This window comes from Ambystoma mexicanum, chromosome 7p, assembly GCF_040938575.1.
Source record: "Ambystoma mexicanum isolate Mex_15411 chromosome 7p, UKY_AmexF1_1, whole genome shotgun sequence".
Taxonomy (NCBI): domain Eukaryota; kingdom Metazoa; phylum Chordata; class Amphibia; order Caudata; family Ambystomatidae; genus Ambystoma; species Ambystoma mexicanum.
The window spans coordinates 179073811-179095510 of NC_090939.1; the positions used below are offsets into that span (position 1 = coordinate 179073811).

A 21700-nucleotide genomic window follows, 5' to 3' on the forward strand; every position below is an offset into this window, starting at 1 on the left:
AGCCGTGATGGTATTTACCGGCACAGCTACCGCCGGACCCATAATGAGGCCCACATGTCTTTGATTTGATTTTATTATTTAGAGAGTGTAACCTGCACGCAAATGCCTCTTGTCTGCCTAGAGAAAGTAAAAAAGTATTGTAATGCTAAACCATCAGGCAAGTTAAGGAACGAAATAGGGGATTCAAAAACTAAAAGCAAAGATAGAAAGAAAATGTTCAACTGGACTACCTATTATACCCATTGGAAAAGTGGAGTTTGCATGTCTGGCTTTAGCATGATGAACAGAAGCCCAGCAAGCTGCCCATGCCATGGAAAGACTGCTGCCCATAAACACAACTTAAGGGGATATGAGGGTATGATCCATCGACAGCCCAGCCCCAAATAACAGGAAGCAGCCCATCAGGTAGTGGTATTATGGGTAGCAGGAAGTCATTGACTAGAAATGGTGATGGCTAGAAAGGCTCCAGTCTGCAGTGGCAGGAAGCCGACAGCTATGATGGACCAGACGGCCTGCCTCACCCATTTCCTGCAGTAACGATGGGAAGGTTGGGTGCTGCAGTGTCAGCACATGTCTTGGGCCAGTCAAGAATGGTGGCGAAATGTGTCTCCGAGCATCAGATCCGGGAGCTAGCCAAGCAAGAACTGGGGGATGATGGAGAGCGCCAAACACAGTGGGATGTAACATGTCCACACCATGTAGGCAGCATGCATTCCACAGTATAGTTAACCAGTTAATGCCTCCAACTAATTGACTCCAGCAAGCCTTCAGGTTTGGGTTTTGGGTCCTCTTGCTCTTTGACTCTAAATTCTGAAATGTATCCTAGCTGAAAAAAGGGTACTATGGGGCTCATTATAAGTTCCTCAGTCCACATTTCTTCCGGACCGGGGAGACACAAGTTTGCAGGTGGGGTCATAGATCTATCAGTAGGACTCACCTGCTGGTAGGTCTGGACTCTACCAGCAAATAAATGCCGGAATCACCAGCACTGGTACTACCAGTCCCAATAATTCAATCCATCCATGGAGTCATATGGTACTCCATGGAATGGGAATTTACCGGCGTCTCCACCGCCCGTGATATCCCAGTAATACCGGTGTATCAGACAGCGGAGATGGTAGGGGCAGTTTCCCAGTATCCCACTGGAATTACTGGATACCGGGAAACTTGTCATAAGCCCTATACCAAGATGGTATTATCTTCTTAGCAGTAAATACGATCATTCAAATATCACACCACCACCCTGCAATCCTTTATCCTTTTATCACTGCTTTATCAAACAGAAGCAAAACACCTAGAAGCAGTCAGCAGAGGACTGCTATTTACTATGGAATATTGGGGTCCCTGTTTTTGGGTAACCAGCTGAATTCATGTCATCGTCGCCCGATTCTCCCAGTCAGGAGCTATGATTTTACATTTCATTGGTATCATGCGCTTGTATTTCCTAAATGCCAAACTCCTCCCTGGACCCACTAGAAGTTGCACTGCTTGCCAAATTCTGTCTCCTAACAGGATTGAAGAAATATGAGCACATCCCCCAAACCGTTAGAGAGCTGCACTGCTTACCTCCTGGCACCAGAAACCACAGCATCACCGGGCTAGAATCTGAGAGATGTAAGATGGAAAGAACCAGAAAACAGGCCTTATAATGCTATGCAGCCAGTCTCAGGAATAATATACTGACAGCGATGCGCCCCATCTCTGACCCTGCTTTTTAAGGAACACCTGGTTTCCTGGTGACCGCCTAATACAACTCCTCCACCTTAAACCCCATTCCTCCAATAGTTCTCGATTGATATTCTCTCCCTATTTATTGCTTTCAGCCATGTCCACACTATGTAATACCCACATGTACTTGCATACAACCGAGACTGCATCTCTCACATTGTGTTCCTGGCGAGAGGTGCTGACATTTCAGGTGGCCAGAAATGCGGGCGTGAATGAAGTCTCCGCCCACATTGCTCCTTGGCCAGCCGGCACTCCTCCCGGGTCCTCCATATTGTCTGTCTTTCCCCATAAACTCTGGGCCCCGTGCCCTTGTTCCTTCTTTCCACTTCAATCCACCTATCCAGGAATACGCCCCTCCACCCCACTTACCTGCATGCATAGAAAAGGGATTATCCCACCGGCCAAGTTAAGCTTGCAGATTTCTTTTTATGGGGCGTTGGCACGTGTGCAAAGCGCTTTATTCAATTCCCATTAAAAAGGTCCACACGCTATTAACACCTTGGAGAAGCTCTGGGATGCATCGACGCATGGCCGGGAGGCGGCAAAGGGCCAGTTTCTGAAGCACTCCTGGGCCTGGGTGTTACATTGCATTGCTCTGCAGAGAGCCGGTTCTGCAGAGACACCATGGCGCCAGCAACCAGGTGAAATTAGACACAAGTGTTACTTTTTTACAAAACACTGGGAGCGGGTCGGGCTGGGCGGGGCCGGGGCTTCCTCAGCCCGGCCCTCTCCCAGTGAATTGTATTATGAGTCCCGGGCCGTCCGCATTTGCAAGTGGCAATTTGCAACTTGCAAATTGTTTCAGTTCCTCGCTTGGCATGGGGCACATTTGATGTTGTAGCCCAAAGCCAGCACCTGCACCTCCCACTGCTGCGCGGCAGGCGTCAAGCTTACGTAGTGAAGGCGTCTGCCTATGAGCCCCGCGCCTCATTCACCTCACTCCGCTAGCAGCCCCTGCTTGCCGCCACTTCGCCCAACACTTTTGCTATATAATAGAGCCGGGAAGGGGTGCGTCTTCCACACGAGCTGCCTGGCGAGATGTAAATGACGAGCTCAGCTCCATGTTGGGACTCAGAAGTTAAGTTCAAAGGGTGCTTTGTTAGACTGGTGCGGGACAATGCTCCCGCGCACTCCAGGTGTGCAAGTATTTCTGAGCAGTGGGAAGGAGCCTCGCGCCGCTGCTAGCGGGTCTCCGGGCAGATTTACTGCAGAGCAGTTTCTTGTGGGAGGTAGTCTTTGTGTCTGGCAGTGGCTTGAACTGAAATTTGTTTATGTAATAGATGTATTCCTCTGTCTTTTGGGTGGAAATCCAAGCCCCATCTGCATGACAACAGCAACATTGTGAAGGGATGCCCTTGTGCATCCGTGCACCCTAGGAAGACGGGCATGCGGGTGGAGCTGCTCAGGACATGCACATGTGGGGATCACATAGGCCTTCTTTCTCAGCCTCTTCAGACATGATGCACCAAAGAGTCATCACAGACACGTCTGTTCATTATTTTGCACTGATTGTTAGTGGTGCCATCTGCTAGAGTACCATACCCAGGTCTGCCCCCAAACAGGGGTCAGAATGCAATGTTTAAAAAGTCACTAACCAGGCATTTGTTTAAAACTGGCAAATGTATATATATATAAAAAAATATGTTTTGCAGCTGGTAGGTCAGTAAAGTGCAAATACAACAGACACCCTCACATTACTGAATGCGATAACGGTAATTTGCACAAGTGGTTATAAGAGGTAAAAGAAATAATGAAGCCCTAAAACGCTATGGGGGAAAATATAGATTTGGGAGGACATGGTAAGTCTTCCACCATTTAAAAAAAAAATGTGCATTAAGTGATGTTGTAGTGAGTGGAAGGAACAGAAGATGTAGCAGCGATTCAAATTTCCAGCTGGAAAATAAGCTCTCGCGTGACACTACAGGAACGCTGCCCACCATCATTATCGAGTTATGGCTATACACCTCGCTAGTCCCAGGCCCATAGTTGCTATGCAGTGTTAGCCTTAAACACATACGTACGTACATACTTTTATTGAACTTGGTGGGGTTTTTTTGTTTGTGTATATTCTGTGGTACAGTTCTGTTAATTTGGAAAGTGAGGCCCAGGACAAACAGAGTTTTGAATGGATGTACCCTGGTTCGCAGAGGGCTGGATTGCAAGTTCTCATGGAGTAAAGCAGAACTAAATTGAAAGTTTGTTCTGCTCTAATGAGCCCTGAAATTAAGCCGGTGAATTCCTAGAAATCACACATCTGTGCTTATGAATGTATTGTTTTGCTGCTCAGAAGCTGCACTGCCTGGAATGTTTGTTAGGCAAGTTGTGCTCACACAGATGGTTGCGTACCCACATTAGGCAAATGGGTCTGCACCTCGCAAACCGCCGATCTTCAGCGCATTGTAGCTGGTAAATGGTGTAATTAGCAGTACGTGGCAAATATGTATTGAACACCTACACGCAAGCCACAACTGTTGGCTTTGTCATGCTTCTTTTTATCAGGACTTCAGTGCAAGGACAGATAGAAACCAAGTGGATGAAGGAACACCTGGTTAAAACATTGTTTTTATACCATGAGCTCATTTACAGCTGCAATTATGTCGTTAAACTCTCAGCAGACTGCTTAGAAATAACACTGGCAGGTCAAAGTTAGATGTTGCTATCTGACAGTGTTTGTGGTGTGAGGCTTTGATTGTTTGTAGCAGTCGGAAACATGCTTGAGGGTTATTCTAAAAATAAATGTGATGTCTTGTTCTGGAAAAATACCTAATTGATGCAGCATTGGTGGATACATTCACAGATTCCCACCTGGGTGATAATCAAGTGTTTGTTTTAATTTTGTCGGATTATTTTGTCCAGGATCTCATTTTTATTTATTGTAATTTGCTGTGTGTGAATTGTTAAAACACACCCAATCATAAGATCTCGGTTAATATGCAAATCACTGCAGTTAGTGTTAAGGTGGATGCTTTCACAGCAAACGCATTTAGTTGTTTCATAACAACAGATGCACACATTTAGCTGCTTGGATGTCTCTAGACGAGGCAGAAATATTCAGGAATAGAGGACCACGTTATCATTCCTACTCCGGTTTCCCTACTTACCCCCTTCCTATCCAACCATCGTCACACTAACCCTCCTTCTCTGCAGGCGTTGCAGAGCCATGTATAAGCATTGACTTGCAGCAGGTCCCAAAACCGCAGTGGGGGTGGTTGGTTCATGCCACTTCTTCGCCTCAGAGCTGTGGACCCTGTCGCAGAACTGCATGCAAAGTTATGTTATTTTATGAGTTGTGTTGTAATGTAACTGACACATGAACCCTCCATAAGTAGCATTTTCTGTAAGGGCGTGAATTGACGCGATTCACGGATAATGGTTTGAGGGCCACTTTTTTTGAGGTGAGGGGTGGGCCACTTTTTCTTGGCTGTCCGGGCCTATTTCTTGTCCCAGTCTGACCCTAGATGCTAACAGCTATTACCTCCATGTCCTGCACAGGCGGGGCTGGCAAAGGCCCTGAGACCTTGCAGCTACCTTAGGATTGACCTGGCGAGACATGACCTGCTCCCAAACATGGGGTGCGTGAGAGAACATATGAAAAACTCACTGCAGGGAAATTCCTGTCCCAGGAAACACAGATGATGCCAGGATGTGCGCCAGCTCACGGAATGCAGTAACAATGACATACTCTACCATGTTTGCATATTTGACTAATATTTAAATGAGAACCGCTCCTTGAAAATACTTTGCTAGATGTCTTTCTAGTAGTAATAGTAACTACTGAGTAACTCTATTAGTAAGTCGGTAGTATGTCCAACCTACTCAAAGTAACGTCTTTGTGAATCAGCCCAAAAGTCTCTCGATTGAAAGTTGGCTCAGTCGCTCCTGCCATTCAGCTCTGCTATTCAGACCAATGTTACACAGAACGAAGTGAAGGGGTGAGAACAGAATTAAGGTTTCATCTTACCTTCGTATCCTCCACCGGGTCCGCTTGTGTTCAGCCCCGGAGGCTCATGTGCGCCTGAGCAGTTGTAGTAGCCTTCAACATTCGTGCAAAACTCGTCTTCAGAACAATTGCTGAGCTCATCGTGCACACATTCATTTACATCTATGTGAAGGAAAGGCAGGAGTTATTTCAAAATCCTCACTGGAGAAAGGGCATCAGGAAATAATTTGAGAAGGTTGTAGGGCAGATCTGGTAATACATGATGTCACACATTCGAGCTGTGCCAGATAAAGTCCCTAACTCAAGGATCAGATGTTCAGATCACATATTCATTGTGATTGTGCATGTACAGGCATGAGGAACTTGGCATGCTTCCGCCTGTTTGTGATCTGTGACCGAGACAATCCTTCAGTCCTAAGAGCAAAGGCTATACCTCAGACCCTGCACCAGAATGCCCATGTGAAGACACTTTAGGTTCACTCATGTCCTCATGCAACAATGTGTACCCTTACTAGCCCAACATGCGAGCTAGCCTTCAGCAATAGTGTGACTAGGTGACCATGTTGCCGGGCCAGCGCTTCACCAGTAACAGTCATCCACTGGCTCTTTACTGGTACCAAGGAACAGGCTGTATAAAGTACCAAATTCTCCTGCCACTCACAGACAGCGCAGGACGATTTCAGTTCCGCAAACACAACTTACACAACTTTGCTGGAGAAAATTGTTTTGTGAATCTGCCCACCTTCCATCTGTTTTGTGCTGTCAGTGGGGCATTCTCAAGGCGTTGGCGCTTTTAGGAGCAAAAATAAAACTATACTGCATGTTAGCTAGAGGAGAAGGGGGAAAACAAAAAGGGGTATCAAAATGACAGTGAAGACTTGTAGCAGTGGAGGAGGTACAACAGAAAAGGGTAGAGGAGTGAGAAAGGGAAAAACGTGGGTGGTTTGTCGTGGATGAACCCGTGTGTAAATTTGCACCAGAGTTAAGGGTCACTGTTCATAAATCTACTTAGGTGTCGGATCTACACATGTGGCATGGCCCATTAACATTTAAATTTGAAATGTTGGTAAGTGAACCATCATTAATCAGCAATTGATGCCAAGTGCAGGGAATACGCCGGTCCACCTGAGGCGTGGCTGTATCAGCAAAGTGTGATACCAAAGGGCTGCAATACAGGGAAGTTGATGTCCTGGCTTCTACACATGGAGTGTTTTAGAGAACGGAAAGATAAGTAAGATAAGTAAAATTAAATGTAGCTTACTACACACATGGCTTGGTCGGATGACATTTTGGTGCTACATATATTGCAGTGCTATTGGGCTAATTAAAGTACAAAAACTAGAAAAGTGAATTCATGTGTAGCTTCTACACATGGCAGGGTCCACCGATAATTTGTTTTAACAAATATTGTAGTGATAGTGTTATGCTCATGTATAGCATCTACACTACACCAGGCTAGTACATTCAGGTTTCAGAGCCAGACCCATCCAGCTCCGGCACCTGCTCATCCTCCCCCCATCAAGGTCAATCCAAGGCAATAAGACACCTCAGCACTCCTTAAAAAACTTCCCCATGGATGCACTCGAAGAAAACCTCATCACCTTGGCCACCGTGTCAGAGCAGGGTTCAAAATTGCCAGGAACTGGGAGCTATTTAGCTTCTGGTAATAGTCAGTGGGAGCCTGCTGTTGGATATTTTGACTCATTCCAATGTGCCCCACTGCATCACTTTACAAATGGTGAAAGAAACAGCCCAAAATGGATGCACTGACTCCTATGGGTGCCAAGATCTTGAAAACTGCGTTGGATCACAACCAGAATTGCTTGCACCCTCTGCCACACAAAGTTAAGTGGGGAGTGAAAAACAGAGCTCTCACTGCAGGAGCATGCCAGTGGGCTCTGCCCCATTCACCATGGAGCAAAACAGCAGACTTGTGCTAAAAACCGAAAATGCCTTTTAGAATGTTAGCTTTGCAACCTTCAAAAGTGCTGTTTTTGGCTAGATCCATTCATTTGCATTGAACCACTGAGATTAAAAGGGTACTACAAAAACAGGATCGTCCAGTGTGGCTCAGAGGAACCGGGCCTCATTGACTGACAGCTTTATAAATTGTATATTTTGGAAAAGCAAACCAGGAACTTCTGTTTTCATTTCCACAAGAAAAACGTGGCTAAAATTGTAAATTTTACAGAATCAGCTGTGCAGACAGAAACTTTAAACAGAGGCTGGATAGATGTATCCAGACTGCAAACAATCCCAGCACTCAAGGGAAGAAATAATGCTGAATCAAATGTGTAAGTACTGCATAGGAAAATCGGATTTAAATGAACTCAGTTTAATGTGTTTTTCCAGAAAGAAAGTGCAAAATCGCCTGTTTTGAAAGCATGTTTTTGTTGAAAGGCCTAATTCTTTAAGGAATTTCAAAGGATTGCTAATGTAAGAATCCACCTATAAATTGTGCTCATTTTATATGTTTTAATGAAAGATGTAGGTAACACTTAAAGTAACCCAGCTGGTGCTAATTAACTATTTTTAAAAAAAAAATTCTGCTTGACAGTCCTCAGCCTGGGAAAGGTTGACACTTCACTGCTAGCAGGATAGGACTAATTGCTGCTGGGAGGCCTTGCATACTCATGACAATGCGCTTCATTAGGCATCCAGCTGGGCCCCAGGCAAAGACAATAGAAGGCTTGGACATCCATCCTTCCAGAGCAGGGGCAGCAGGCTGGGGGAGGCTTCTCAGTGAACTTCAAAGGACTGGCCATGTGTTCCCACTTGAGAAGGAAAGAAAAAAAACTGACTTGTGATTTTGGATTTAAATTGCTTATTTTGCCACAAAACGTCATGACATTTAACTTGGCAGCAAAAATAAGCAAAGGAATGAAAAGTACATACATTCAAATCTGAATTTATGATAGACATGTGAAGACTTGGTAGCATTTCTTAATGCGTAAGGAGCTGAAGTTATGGAAAAAGACTAATTGTGCAGAAACCATTAATGTTGCAAATCTAATGTGTACCTATGTCCTAGGGGTGGTTGCACATATATGTACCGAATTACAAATTGTTAGGCCAAACCTTTATGATTAAAATTGACAAAATTCCACAGAAACACAAAGCCAGGTCCCACCAACCTGGGAGTTGGATGTACAGGTGACCCACGAAATATGTAATGTATGTGTCTGATTTTATTAGAGGGCATAAGTATATCAATGTGTATTTGTGGGAAAGTTAGATTTTGGTCCAAATAATTATGGAAGGTTCCCAGATCATATCATATAAAACATGACGGTCCTTTCTGTCATCCAACCAGCAAAAAGCAAGGCGGAAACTGTGCCTTTGACCAATCATAGCCTTGTGGGTGTGGGTTGTAAGTCTGCCCCTACCATAAACTTAGTGATGTCATTTGGCAGGATAAATAAGGGAACCTCACAACACACAGAAAGACACAGATTCCTGACTCCATCCTGATATCTGTGTGGCGCCCTGTTCCAGAAACCTACATCTTGTTCCTGATCCAGATTTCTTTGAAAACCCAGGCCACAGCAGTGCTGAACTCTTTTTCAGCAAGCCCCAAATCCTGAAACCATCCCAAAACTTAAGAGAAATAATTTGGATCCAGTTTGGCTTGCTATCATTAATGCTCCAATCCAGTCTAGTACAGTCTGAGGTGCCAGTCCAATTGACCAGAACTGCCCAGCTGATCTATCCCGCCAGAAGTGCCCTGCTGTCTGTAGACCCGATCCGCATGACCAGAACCCTGACGGTCCAAAGCTTAAATTACAGTGGACTGTAAGTATCAATAGGAATCATAGTGAACCATAGCATATATTGCCTTGACTTATCCCAATCTAGAACCTATTCCATCTGTAACTTCAAGAACCTATAATATTGTCAGAACCATTCTTGCAACTGCGTAATTCTTATTGTTAGTGCCGGTTTTCTGATTTTTGTTTTTCTTGAACATAAGTCATTAGTGATTTGGTTTAAGTAAAGTGATTCCCATAAAGAAAAATTGATTATCTGCCACATGAAGGGTTACAAGCGGCTGTGCGTAACTGTGGAGATTCACGGGTGGCCTTCTCTGTTTCTTAGCCAGTAATTTAGTTTAAGTAAAACTAACCTGTCATTTGAAAACCGATTTTCTGTTTTTCTCTGTTCTATTTTCCTAAAAATGCCTCTCATTCAAACTTGTATAACTTCCTCAATGTTATAGCTAGATACTTAATTTCAACTCTCACTTAAACCTAAGACCTTTAGCTACATCCCCTCCTACATCCAAAAACCCTGTTTATTAAAGGTTTTACACATGTGATTTCCAATTCAAAGTATTTCCAAACTTCCATTCTGATTCAAAGTGTGTACTGTTGCTCATCTTATAGCTTATGTTTGTTAGGATCTTTTCAGTGTTGCTCTAATAGAGATTTATATCAATTTAAGGACTTTTTGCACATTTTTCATTGTTGTTCTAAGCCATTTTCAAGTATCATTTTAAAAGTGTAAATTTCCAAAACGTTTTTGTCTCTTGTTGGGGGAGGGAAGATTGCATTAAAACCCTATACAGTGTTCTTTATTCCTGAATACCTGCTGCTTATTTACATCTGTGTAGAATTGCTCATGTGTGAATTGAGAACTTTGCAGGGGGAAATTTTAACTTAAGCGCTATCTTTCCACAAACCAAAACTGTTCTTTTCTCTGTGTTTTATATTCAGGGTTGCTAAAAAGTTAATTCAACTGCATTACCTACTTTCTTATTTGTCTTGTCACCACATGGGTGATTGCTGCCCCATATATTAAAGCGTGTGTTTGATTTGAATTTTAAATAAATAAATAAATATTACCTTTACAACCAGTTTGATTCCTGGTCCATTGTGACCTGGGGGTATTTTGAGAAGGGGTGTGATATGAGTGGTATATCACTCAGAATACTGAACCTATAGACACAATAAATAAGTATTTCATTTGTGCATTGCATGCTAGGCCGAGACCCGGGTGTATTGCCTAATTGAAATCCTTAACACTGGTTAGCTTGAAACCAACAGCTAACAGGAGCTACTTTTGACTTGTGGGTCAAGTGGTGCAATGCAAACCTGACTATGCAATATAAACTATGTATGTTTGGGGATGTCTATAAAGGACGATAAAGAACACACTTAAGGTACAATTAAAGCATATTGGATAACATGAAATGGACACAAAGTTAGAGTTTGCATCTTACGCAAAGTTAGATTTGCTGCGCAGTCTCTACTAGCTTCTGGTTCCCCAGAGGTAGCTACTGCTTAACTAGTTATGCTGGATACCCAGGAGCTGCTTTTTGCTCCTGGTCAACAAATTCCAATTTCGATCCCTGGAAGGCCCCCAGAAATAATCACCTCCAAGCTCAGCACACTCAGCCACACCCTAAGACCACCAACACCCACACACCACGGATACTTCAACTCAACAAACATAATCCCTCTGCACGTTGGTGCACACAGGGACCCATTTAGAGTAAGTGCACTATGCACAGAAAATAAACATTCTGGAGAAAATCTCACTAATAAGAAGACCTCCTCACCCTGTGAACCCCCGCCACAAATCACTGCATTAAAGTGCCTGCCAGACACAACAGTACTATGATGCACAGACAAATGAAATGTCATCAACAGCTTCTTCACTGACATGCAGGATAAGATAGCACATTGGCAGATTCAAACACACCAAAGAAGTCCCGCCCATACCACCCCACAAAATGTCAAGATGGACCGAATTTACCATAACTACTTCAAAAGAACTGAACATCACTCACTCTCACATACATCCACCACCTACAAAGAAAACTCAGCCCTAACGCAAGTCACCTTCCCAGACACACTGAAAATGGGACAGACCCTTCCCCTGCTGAAGGAATCAGCACTCAACCTGGATGTCCTGGAACTATCACCATATCACAAATGGACCCTTCCCCCTTTTGAGTCTAACTCTGCTCGCTCAGCTGCTTGCTCTGACCTCTTTCCAGACAGACTTGGCTATTTCAATTGTTTATATTTTGGTCTGCCACTTACCTCATCGCAGCACCCCCAAATATTGCAAAATGGTGCAAGAAGACGTTTTCCTGGACTCTGCTATCCCGCACACAATACCAACGCCTTGATCAAACTTCACTGGCTGGCCATTACTCAGTGGATTCAGTTCATAGATCTCTGCACTATACACTGCTGCCTTTCTGAAAGCACTCCCCACTATTTTGCAAGGCAAATCAACCCAAATCGTTCAATCAGAAAGCTACACACCTCCAACTTGAAACTACTAAAGTGCCTACATTCAAATGGTCTTGCATAGGAGATTTATATTTTCTGTGCTGGCTCCCACTCTCTGGAACACTATTCCCCTTTATATATGTCTACTAGCAGTACCCTGTAGCTGACTTGCACGTCAGGGTCTGCTATAGCCTTGTGTATGTTATATTTTGCCCTAACTTCCTATTTTTTTTTATCGCATACACTGATAGCACAGGACCAGACACCTCTCCACCCAGCTGAAGGGTGCATGGGTGGCATTTCAAATTTCACCACCACCAGTGCACCCCAGACTGGTATGCCAACCTTGTGTTCTAACTTCCTATTTTTGAACAAGTAGCAAAATCGGCAATATCCCAAAAACTCCTGTACTGTGCAGGGCGAATGGGTGGGGTTGTTCAGATTTTACTATCGCCAGTACACCCCAGACTGGTATGCTGATCTTGGGCCAATATTTCTGTCCACCAACTGTTATGGGGCTGGAGCCAACCCTGAACATACAAACAGAAGCCCACATCCAGTGGCGTCGGCCGTCGGAGGAGGTCCTCGGGCGGCGTATCGACGTCATCGACGCAGGACGCAGACGCCGAAGATTTTCTGGGGCGGCACAGTTGTAGTGATTGCTGTCATAGATCTGGAATACGTCGTCGGACCATCCCATCGAAAGAACGTTACCAGGTAAGAGAGTAACTTGTTCTTCTGTATGCCACTTAAGGAAAGGGGCACAACTTGTCAACCCTGGCTTGTGGTTAATCTTGATCACTCGCAATAGTGCATGCAGAATGATGTACATTCGCACTATATCTTCTGTTAAGATTCTACTCTTATTTTTCACATGCCCATGGCATTGTATGATTCTGGGCCAATTCTCCTGGCTTCATTTTTGACAGTTCTGTGAACTTGGGGTGAAATTGCTGGCAGAATACATGATGGTCACTATCGGATGTACACCAGTAAAGCAAATGGATCACTGTACATGCTGGGTTACTTACTGGTATTCTCTGTTACACCCAGTCCTGCCCTCCCTCTTGATAATACTTAATTGTGTGGTACCCACCTCCATTGCAGGAACCCTTCTTTTTCCTCTTGGTTTTTTTTCATTCTTGCTCCACCACCAGTGTTACAATGTCTTTAGTTACCCGGCATGCCTCAGTTAATTATTGCTCATTTGGCCCATGCTGGGCATGCATGGTGGCTTGGAATAAGAGGACTAGGAGTTATGAAAATTACCAGTAAGTAATGTGGACATACGTTTTCGACCCATGGAACTTTAAGGTGCAACTCCTCTTGGGGATGGAAGGGTCCAAATAGTCACTCGGATCACTGATTCCATGCACACCAACCATTAATTTCATTTTTATTTATTTTTTTAATTTGTTTATTGATATTCACAAACAAAAGTAGTTGCGGTGGTCAAGCAAGCAGTGCTAGTTGTCCAGGGTGCTTGGCCCAATGCGACCAAAAGAACATAACAAAGAACCAAACAAAACAACAAATGAAACTAATTCTCCAGGCATGTGAACAAGGCTCAGATACCCGGGAAAAATGCAACAGTTACTGTGGTGGCAAAACATCAAGATGCATTTTGCAGGGGGTCATGCTGAGAATAGAACTTAATCAAAACCTGGATTGGAGGGGTGGGGGGTGTCAGGAGCTTAGTCTCACACGGTTAACACATCTGGCAGCTGATGCAGCGTTCATGGGGGCTTATCGTCTGATGGGTGGAACATATCATAAACAAGTACTTTCCATGAGTTGTAGGAGTCCCCAAAGGTTTTGTCTAGACCGTGAAATGATCTAGGATACACTTTTGTTTCTGCTTTGCTCCAGGTTTCGAGGTCCCGGTACCACTGTTGGTATTGTGGGCCGCTGGCTGACCTCCAGGACAAATCAATGCAACATTTAGCAGGTATACAGGACAAGTCCATACATTTTATAATATATGTTTGTGTTTGCTATTCCGGGGATATGCGCCAAAAAGGCAGTCCCCCCGGGCCTCAGTTGTATCTAACAATGGCTGCCCTTCTGCACGATTGTTCAATGTGGGACCAAAAACCTTGCACCTTTGTACAATACCAGAAGATGTGGATCAGGTCTGCGCCATCTTGGTGGCACCAAGGACAGGTTGCGTGGTTACCTTTATTGAATGTGGCCACTCTACTGGGTGTCGTATATGTGCGATGGAGCACGTTCATTTGGATTAGTTTGAAGTAAGCATTTTGGGAGGTTTCTGGGAAAAGTGATTATCCCTTCCCACTCCAGTTCCTCAATAGTAGTTCCCAAATCTGATTCCCAGCGCAATTTCAGTTTAGCTTTCTGTGGATTAGGCCATATCAACAGGCAACCGTATAATCTGGACACAGGCCACCAGCCATCCTCTATCCTATTAAATATACAGGAAACCAATGATCCACATACAGTTACATCAATTGCTATGGATATGATAATTTCCTTAGATCTAACACCAGAAACGTCTCCAAAACCAAAATCCAAATTTAATCCTTGCTTTCCATCAGACAATGCTATTGATATTTTCCAGCAACTATCAAATTACTTACGGAAACTATACTTTAAAGGAACTAATCCATCAAAAATGTATTACAATCTATCCTCCAAAGAAGCACAAGCCATCAGAGAAACAATGAAGAAATCGTAGTCGAACAAGCAGACAAAGGGGGCAAAATTGTACTAATTGATACTCAAGACTAAAACAAAAAAAAAATTGCATCAATTCACCTATCGGATGACAAATGTTATGAAAAACTCAATGTCAATCCATTACCAGAAATACAAAAAGAATGGAACACTCTTAACAATCATTGGTTGGAATTAGGACTATTGACAGAGGATGAAAAAGCCTTCATGAACAAATCACACCCAGTATTGGCCACAATATACTTAATTCATAACATACACAAACCCTTTAAACAGCTGCCACCTACAAGACCTATAATCAATGAAATGGGCTCAGTGACTGAACCAATCTCTGAATTCACAGACAAACACTTAAAGCAATTAGCCAAAAGCATGGCATCATTTATACAAGACTCCAAACAATTGGAACCTAACTTTCATCTGGTCACCTTTGATGTCACCTCACTATATATAAGTATTCTCCACAACAAAGGACTAGAAATTATTCATACATTTTTGAAAACCAGATCCATTTCGTATTATCAGCAGAATCTCACGATACTGGAAATGCTAAACTTCACACTTAATATTAATATTTTTCAATTTGACAACAAGCTATACAGACAATAAAGGCAACATATGTGAATATCTACATGGGCCACTTTGAACTATACCATGCATGGAAGCGCTCATTGTTCAGAGACCAAAATTGCATTGTATACTGGGGACGCTTCATTGACGATATTTGGTAATCTGGAATGGCACCAAAAATCAACTTGAATATCATCGTCTCAACACCAATAATTATAATCTAAAATTAACAATGCAACAGAGCACAAATAAAATTTAATTCTTGGACCTAGAACTCTACATTGAAAATAATACTATCCAATCAACACTACATGTAAAACCCACAGCGGGTAACCGCATCCTTCATGCTAACGGCAACCATCCTCTGCACATCATTAATATACCATTTGGTGAATACCTTTGCATTACAAGGCATAAATGAGTTTTCAAAAATTGATTAGCAGAGTTTGCTAATTAAATTATTTTTGATTAGCAAACCGACCCATTTGATTAGCAGTTTTGTACAAATATTGTTGATGTCACCATATGTTATTTGTACCAAAAACATGAAATTACCAACAATACAGCAGTTTTGCGTACTGCTGAAATTGGACATTACTGAGAGGAGTCGGCCCTTGCAAATTCATTAAACTTCAGCTAGACCTGCAGGTTGGGTAACTTAGTTTACCTATTCAACCTAAGAGAAATGCGCTCGACCCATAACAACAGAAGACAACACATTTAAAATGTGATTTCTGCAAAATGGTGCATGTCACTACAAACGGGCTTCATTTGGCACACTGCTGCAACCCAGAGGCCAGCCATGCACAGTGAAACTTGTATTTGACATTTTTTGCAAACAAAGTAAATGTTAAATAAAAATGTCAAACATCTCTTGTAAATGCTACTCGCCCTTCATAAAATGTGCTCAACTGTGCGAGTGGGTGAAAAGACTTTGCGAGCCATAGATGAGTGTCTGTAAAATGTAAAAGGGTAGCTGCATGAATGGACACAAATAAATAGATATGATAAAAAAGGCACTGAAAACAGGTTGGCTAGCTGTCTCCTGCAGTTGTCAATATATAATACTCATAAAGCAAAGCGAGCTCTAGAGGCTAACTACAGAGTTTGGTATTGAAGTAGATCTGTAGATGTACAGACTGGATGGAACTATTGATCACTACTTTGCATAAGCATTTAGTTTGCTTTATGTATTCATTATGTAAGAGGAAAAAAGTCTAAGAAGAGTGGGTTGTTTAGCAGGCAGAGAACTGGCCAAACTAGAGGGAATATTGTAGTTTGTGGTCATCTCACTTTCAGGGTACCTGGTATAAAGCAACAGGGTGATAATATAGAATGTGAGTAGGGTTCGGTCATGAGTTGAGCACCAGTTGCAAGATGTATGTAACCTGCAGGTTACAGAACTATTTTTGCCATCAAAAGCATTTGATCATTTGATAATGTGATCATGTACATTCTCAAAAGTTTACTAGTCAACATGATTTATCTTACCAACCAAAATGAAATATAGTTGTCCCTATGCAATTCAGATACTTAGCTAAACTTTACTGGAAAGCAAGAAGATGATTCAGTGTTTTACAGTATCAATACTGTAATTATGCATTATGTAACAACTTAAATTTTAGGAATGGAATTGCATGACTGTCATTTTAATAGATATAAAGTTGACACATGCTGGTACAGAATGCCTACTAAAAGTATCAACCCGATTACTTGAGGTTTGCAATTATTTGAAAAAGAAATTCTTGCCTAGCAATCCTACACATGCCTTTGGCACTTAAGAGTGGATGAGATGATTACTGCTGCACTTTCCGCTCCATTAACTCTTGAAGTGAACAGAGAAAAGAGGGCAAAGAGAGCACATAGGGCAAGAGAGGAATGCAGGGTGAGCTGTGCTTTCATTGAAGAGGGCAACTTAAATAGCCAACTTTGCTACACAAGTGTGCATTTGCTTAGCAAACCTTCAGAATTGCACAGCAAATTGCTATGCAACACTGCTTATTTTATGACTTGCATTAAGAGAAACTGTACACAAGAAGCAGTTTGACAAGCATGTGTCGGGCAGAAAAGGAATTCAAGATCAGAGGATATAAAAAGTGCTGAAAAAAGCTTGACTAAAAATAAACTATAGAACTAGACAAGAACTTCTTCAAAATAAGACCATTTCTCACAATCAGGAGGCACCCGCTCCAAGATTCATTACCACCTTTAACTGTGAAGCACAAAAACTAACAAGGATTTTGACTCAACATTGGAATATACTGAAAGCAGATTAAAACTTTATAGCTCATTTAACCGACACACCAAACATAACATTCAGATCAGGAAAGCCAAACATTTTAAGGATATACTTTGCCCCTCGCATTTTCAACACAGAACCAGGAAACAAGGACTTTCACAACTATGGAATGATACGAGTACAAGGCAACTATAAATGTGGGACATGCAATGTTTGCCCATTTTCTGAGGATGGCAAAAAAACATTAAGAATGGCCAATGGCAGAGATTTTCTGATTAGAGACACTAACTGCAACACAAACTTTACACTCTATGGGATGTGTTCCTGTCAAAAACTATATATAGGCAGCACTATTCGAAAACTGAAAACCAGAATAGCAGAACATATTCGCGATCTAAAAAAATCAAGATATGTCATCACCTTTGGCACTTCACTTTTTTACTTCACATCCGATAGAAAATATCAATGCCATACGCTACTTGGGGATACAAAAAGTTAACAAACCGCCAAGAGGCGGTAATTGGAACAAACGTTACGACAACAAGAAGCCAAGTGGATTTGCCTTATGGACTGCTGCCATTCTGGCTTAAATTCAGACAGAGATGATCCACTTCCTCTAACCTTTGCTTAAATAAGAATGCTGCCATTAAAAAATATAGGTTGCAGTCAAAACAAGCCAAATAATCAGTGATTAACTGCCAATAATGGTACACTTAAATTTGCTAGTCCGATCAAAGACATCACTAATAACAATAAAAAGAAAAACAATAAAGGAAATTATCAGTCAGGAATACTTAAATCTCCACGATTAACAAATAACATAATGGCGATATAATATAAACATAAAATCATATTTTATAGCCCTAAACTTAATCTCAGTCCTTAAATAATTATTGCCGCCTCCACTTATACACTCTTTGCGCAAACCAGAAATTTATATTCATGCTTAAATGCTTTTCGTTCAAAGATAACGAAATTTGCCCCCATCCAAGATGGCGCTTGACGCTCTCTCGAAACGTGATCACGTGTAGCACTAACATAACAGCGCAAATAACAATGGCACTATAGAAACAAACAAACAAACGCTCGCGGCTAACACACCGGAACCTTTACTCCGCCCGAGGAGGGAAACCAAAGTTGCATCAAACAAGGTAAGGGATACTACTAGCAAAGCAATTATTTAGTAAGCAATGGACTAGCATGCAATGTACAACAATATCTCTTTAAATCATTATAGGACGCATAAAATTCAGATGGCAACAGCGAAAAAGAGACAGAAGCCAAGTAAACATTGAGCTTTACCCATGAAAGCTAACGAAAAATACCAGTCAACCAATTTGTCGAAACTAAGCAGTCCAAGTAAGTGTTCCTTTTCCTAATCATACACTCCAAGCAAAGCTAGCATTTGTGGGGAATGGCTGAGTGTGGGGAATGGCTGAGTGTGGGGAATGGCTGAGTGTGGGGAATGGCTGAGTGTGGGGAATGGCTGAGTGTGGGGAATGGCTGAGTGTGGGGAGCAGAGCGTACGAGTACGCAGAGCAGAAAAGTGTGTGGAACAGACGAACACGTAGAACAGAGCCGACGAATACGTAGAACGGATGAATGAATGGATCGGACGAGCACGATGAGGAGAGCGGTGTACATAGAACGGACGAGTATGTAGAGCGGACAAATGTGTGGAACAGATGAGAAGGTGGAGCAAATGAGTGTATGGAATGGAGGAGTCTGTGGTGCCGATAAATATCTGGAGTGAGTGAATATGGTGCCGATAAGTGTGTGGAGCGGGTCAATACGTAGAACGGATAAATTTGCAGAACAGATGTGTATGTGTCTGTGTGTGGAACGGACGAATGGGTGGAACGGACGAATGGGAGGAACGGACGAGTAAGTGGAGCGGACGAATACATGGAGCGGATCAGTACGTAGAGCGGATGAATTCATAGAACGGATGAATGAGGGGAGCGGACGAATGTAAGAAACCGACAAATACGTAGAGCGGTCGAGTAATATATCAAGCAGACGAGTAGTATGTTGTGCCGATAAGTGGATAGACCAGATGAGTGTGTGGATCCGATGAGCATGCGGATTGAACGAGGGTGTGGACGGGTGTGGATGCGAACGAGTGTATGGAGCGGACGACTGTATGTAGCGGACGAATGTATGTAGAGCGGACGAGAACATGTGGTGTGGAGCGGATAGCTGTGTGGAGCGGATAGCTGTGTGGTGCGGATGCCTGTGTAGAGCGGATGCCTGTGTAGAGCCGATGCCTGCATGGAGCCGATGCCTGTGTAGAGCAGACCGGATGAGCTTGCAGACCGGATGAGCGCATAGGCAGACTGGAGTGCATGCGCGGGGAGGACGGGAGTGCATGCATATGGAATACATGAGAGCATGCATGAAGCACACTGAAAATGAGGGATAGACTAGAGCACGCAAGACGAACTATGAATGCGCGAGTGTGTACCTGATCGCATAAATTGCGTGACGTACATAATATGCATTGGTATGCGGGAACATTTGAAAGAACATATATCATACCACACCCCACGCCTACTCTCCTCTTTACACCACCACTCAAATAGAACACAGGGATACTATGACACCATTCGGTATAACTGTTCTCATATCAACATCTCCCGCTCACTCCCCATCACTCTAAGTAACCACCGCTGGTTTAACACCCCCAGCCAGGCGTTTCTCCTCAGGCCTAACGCAGCCACACTCGAGCTGGATAAATTCTGCCAGAGCGAACACATTCTCCTGACCTCTCAACCACCACACCTACCGCTAAGAAGCAGCTACCACATTAACTCCGCACCAGCTGCACACATACCTTGTGCGCACACGCACCTTTTGACTCTCTTCACCCTCTCTACTGACCCGAACTTCGGTTCCCAAGGGCGTTCAACCTACCAGCGCCTTCAGACCATACCAATGGTATATAAGGCGCTATATAAATGCAAAATAACAATAACAATAACAAGATGTTCACAAATATACATATAAATGTGTTTCTTTTTATGCTTTTTGCCAAAAATCTGAAAACATTGAACTCAAGCACTTGGTTGCTAATCTGTAATGAGTGCACTCTATAGCTTGCCCTTTTTTTGTGGTAGTTGTGCGTAACAGACAAAGACAAATAGTGTGTGCATTTACAGATGATGCATGCCCATTCACACATACACACCCACCATTACCAACACAAGTGCAAAACACACAAATAAAAGCAATATACTGCCACAGAATGTGTTTTATCAGTATTTTAAACAAAATAGTTTGAGATGGTAAGGCCAGTTAAAACAAGGGGGTCCCAATGGCTCTCTCAACCTCCCCATGGGCTCCCTCCATCATAGCCCAGGTGTCCTTCACCACCAGAATGTCCCTGATGTATTCTAACACAAGGTAATCCCCACAGTCTAAGGGCTTCATTCCAACTTTGCCGGTCTGGTAACAGTGGTGCCGGTAAGCTACCGGCACCGATACCGGACCGGCAAACTACGAGGTTTGCGGGTGGGTGCCTTCGAACGACACCCGATCACAGACCTTGACGGATGCACCGGCATCATTCATCAACGGTGCCGGTGCATCCGTCTTCCCCATTGAGTTCAATGGGACACGAATGGGAATGGGGAGTAATTTTCTCCAGCGCCCGGCAATATGGAATTACTGGGACCGCCGGGGCTGTAATGCCCTGGTAGGTCCCCAATGCCGGGCACCGGAAAAAACATGACTCTGGCGGCAGCTGTGCCGGTATTTACCGGCACGGCTACCGCCGCACTCATAATGAGGCCCTAAGTCTTCTCTATTTTGGGAGGGTAACCAAAAGGCCATGGCATTTTTTATCTATCTCCCGCTGGGTTTTCTAAGAGATACTTCTGGTCTGTTTTTACTACCCAATGCCGTCAGAGTTACTCTTCCAGTCTCTCCCCTTCGATCTCTCTCTGTCTGTCTCTCCCTCTCTCTCACCCCCTCTCTCTCTGTCACTCTCTTTCTGCCTCTATTTCTCCCTCTATATCAAGTTCTGTCTCCTTCTTCTGGGATCTTCCTACTCTCCCCCTTTCTGGATCCTGCACTACTCTCCCGTCTTCTCTCCCTGCCTTCTCTCCTCTCCCCGATCTCTTCTCTTCTCTCTCTATGCCCCTCTACTTCTCCTTTCTCCATCTCTCTAGTCTCAAAACCCTCTGTATCCTGATTCTATTTCACTCTCTCTGCCTACTTCTCCCAATGACCTTCCTCCTGCTTCACTCTGCCTACACGACTACTCCGACTGCTGCCTTGCACTCTCTCACC

General features: G+C 43.4%; 1 protein-coding gene across 1 annotated transcript in view; it reads right to left on the reverse strand.

Annotated features, from left to right (window-relative positions):
- Positions 1 to 21700, reverse strand: part of UMODL1 (uromodulin like 1) — a 482641-nt gene that overhangs the window by 427192 nt on the left and 33749 nt on the right. The window contains exon 3 of the mRNA XM_069636212.1: positions 5690 to 5830. Coding sequence (XP_069492313.1) covers positions 5690 to 5830 — 141 coding nt within the window. The remainder of the gene's footprint in view (positions 1 to 5689; positions 5831 to 21700) is intronic.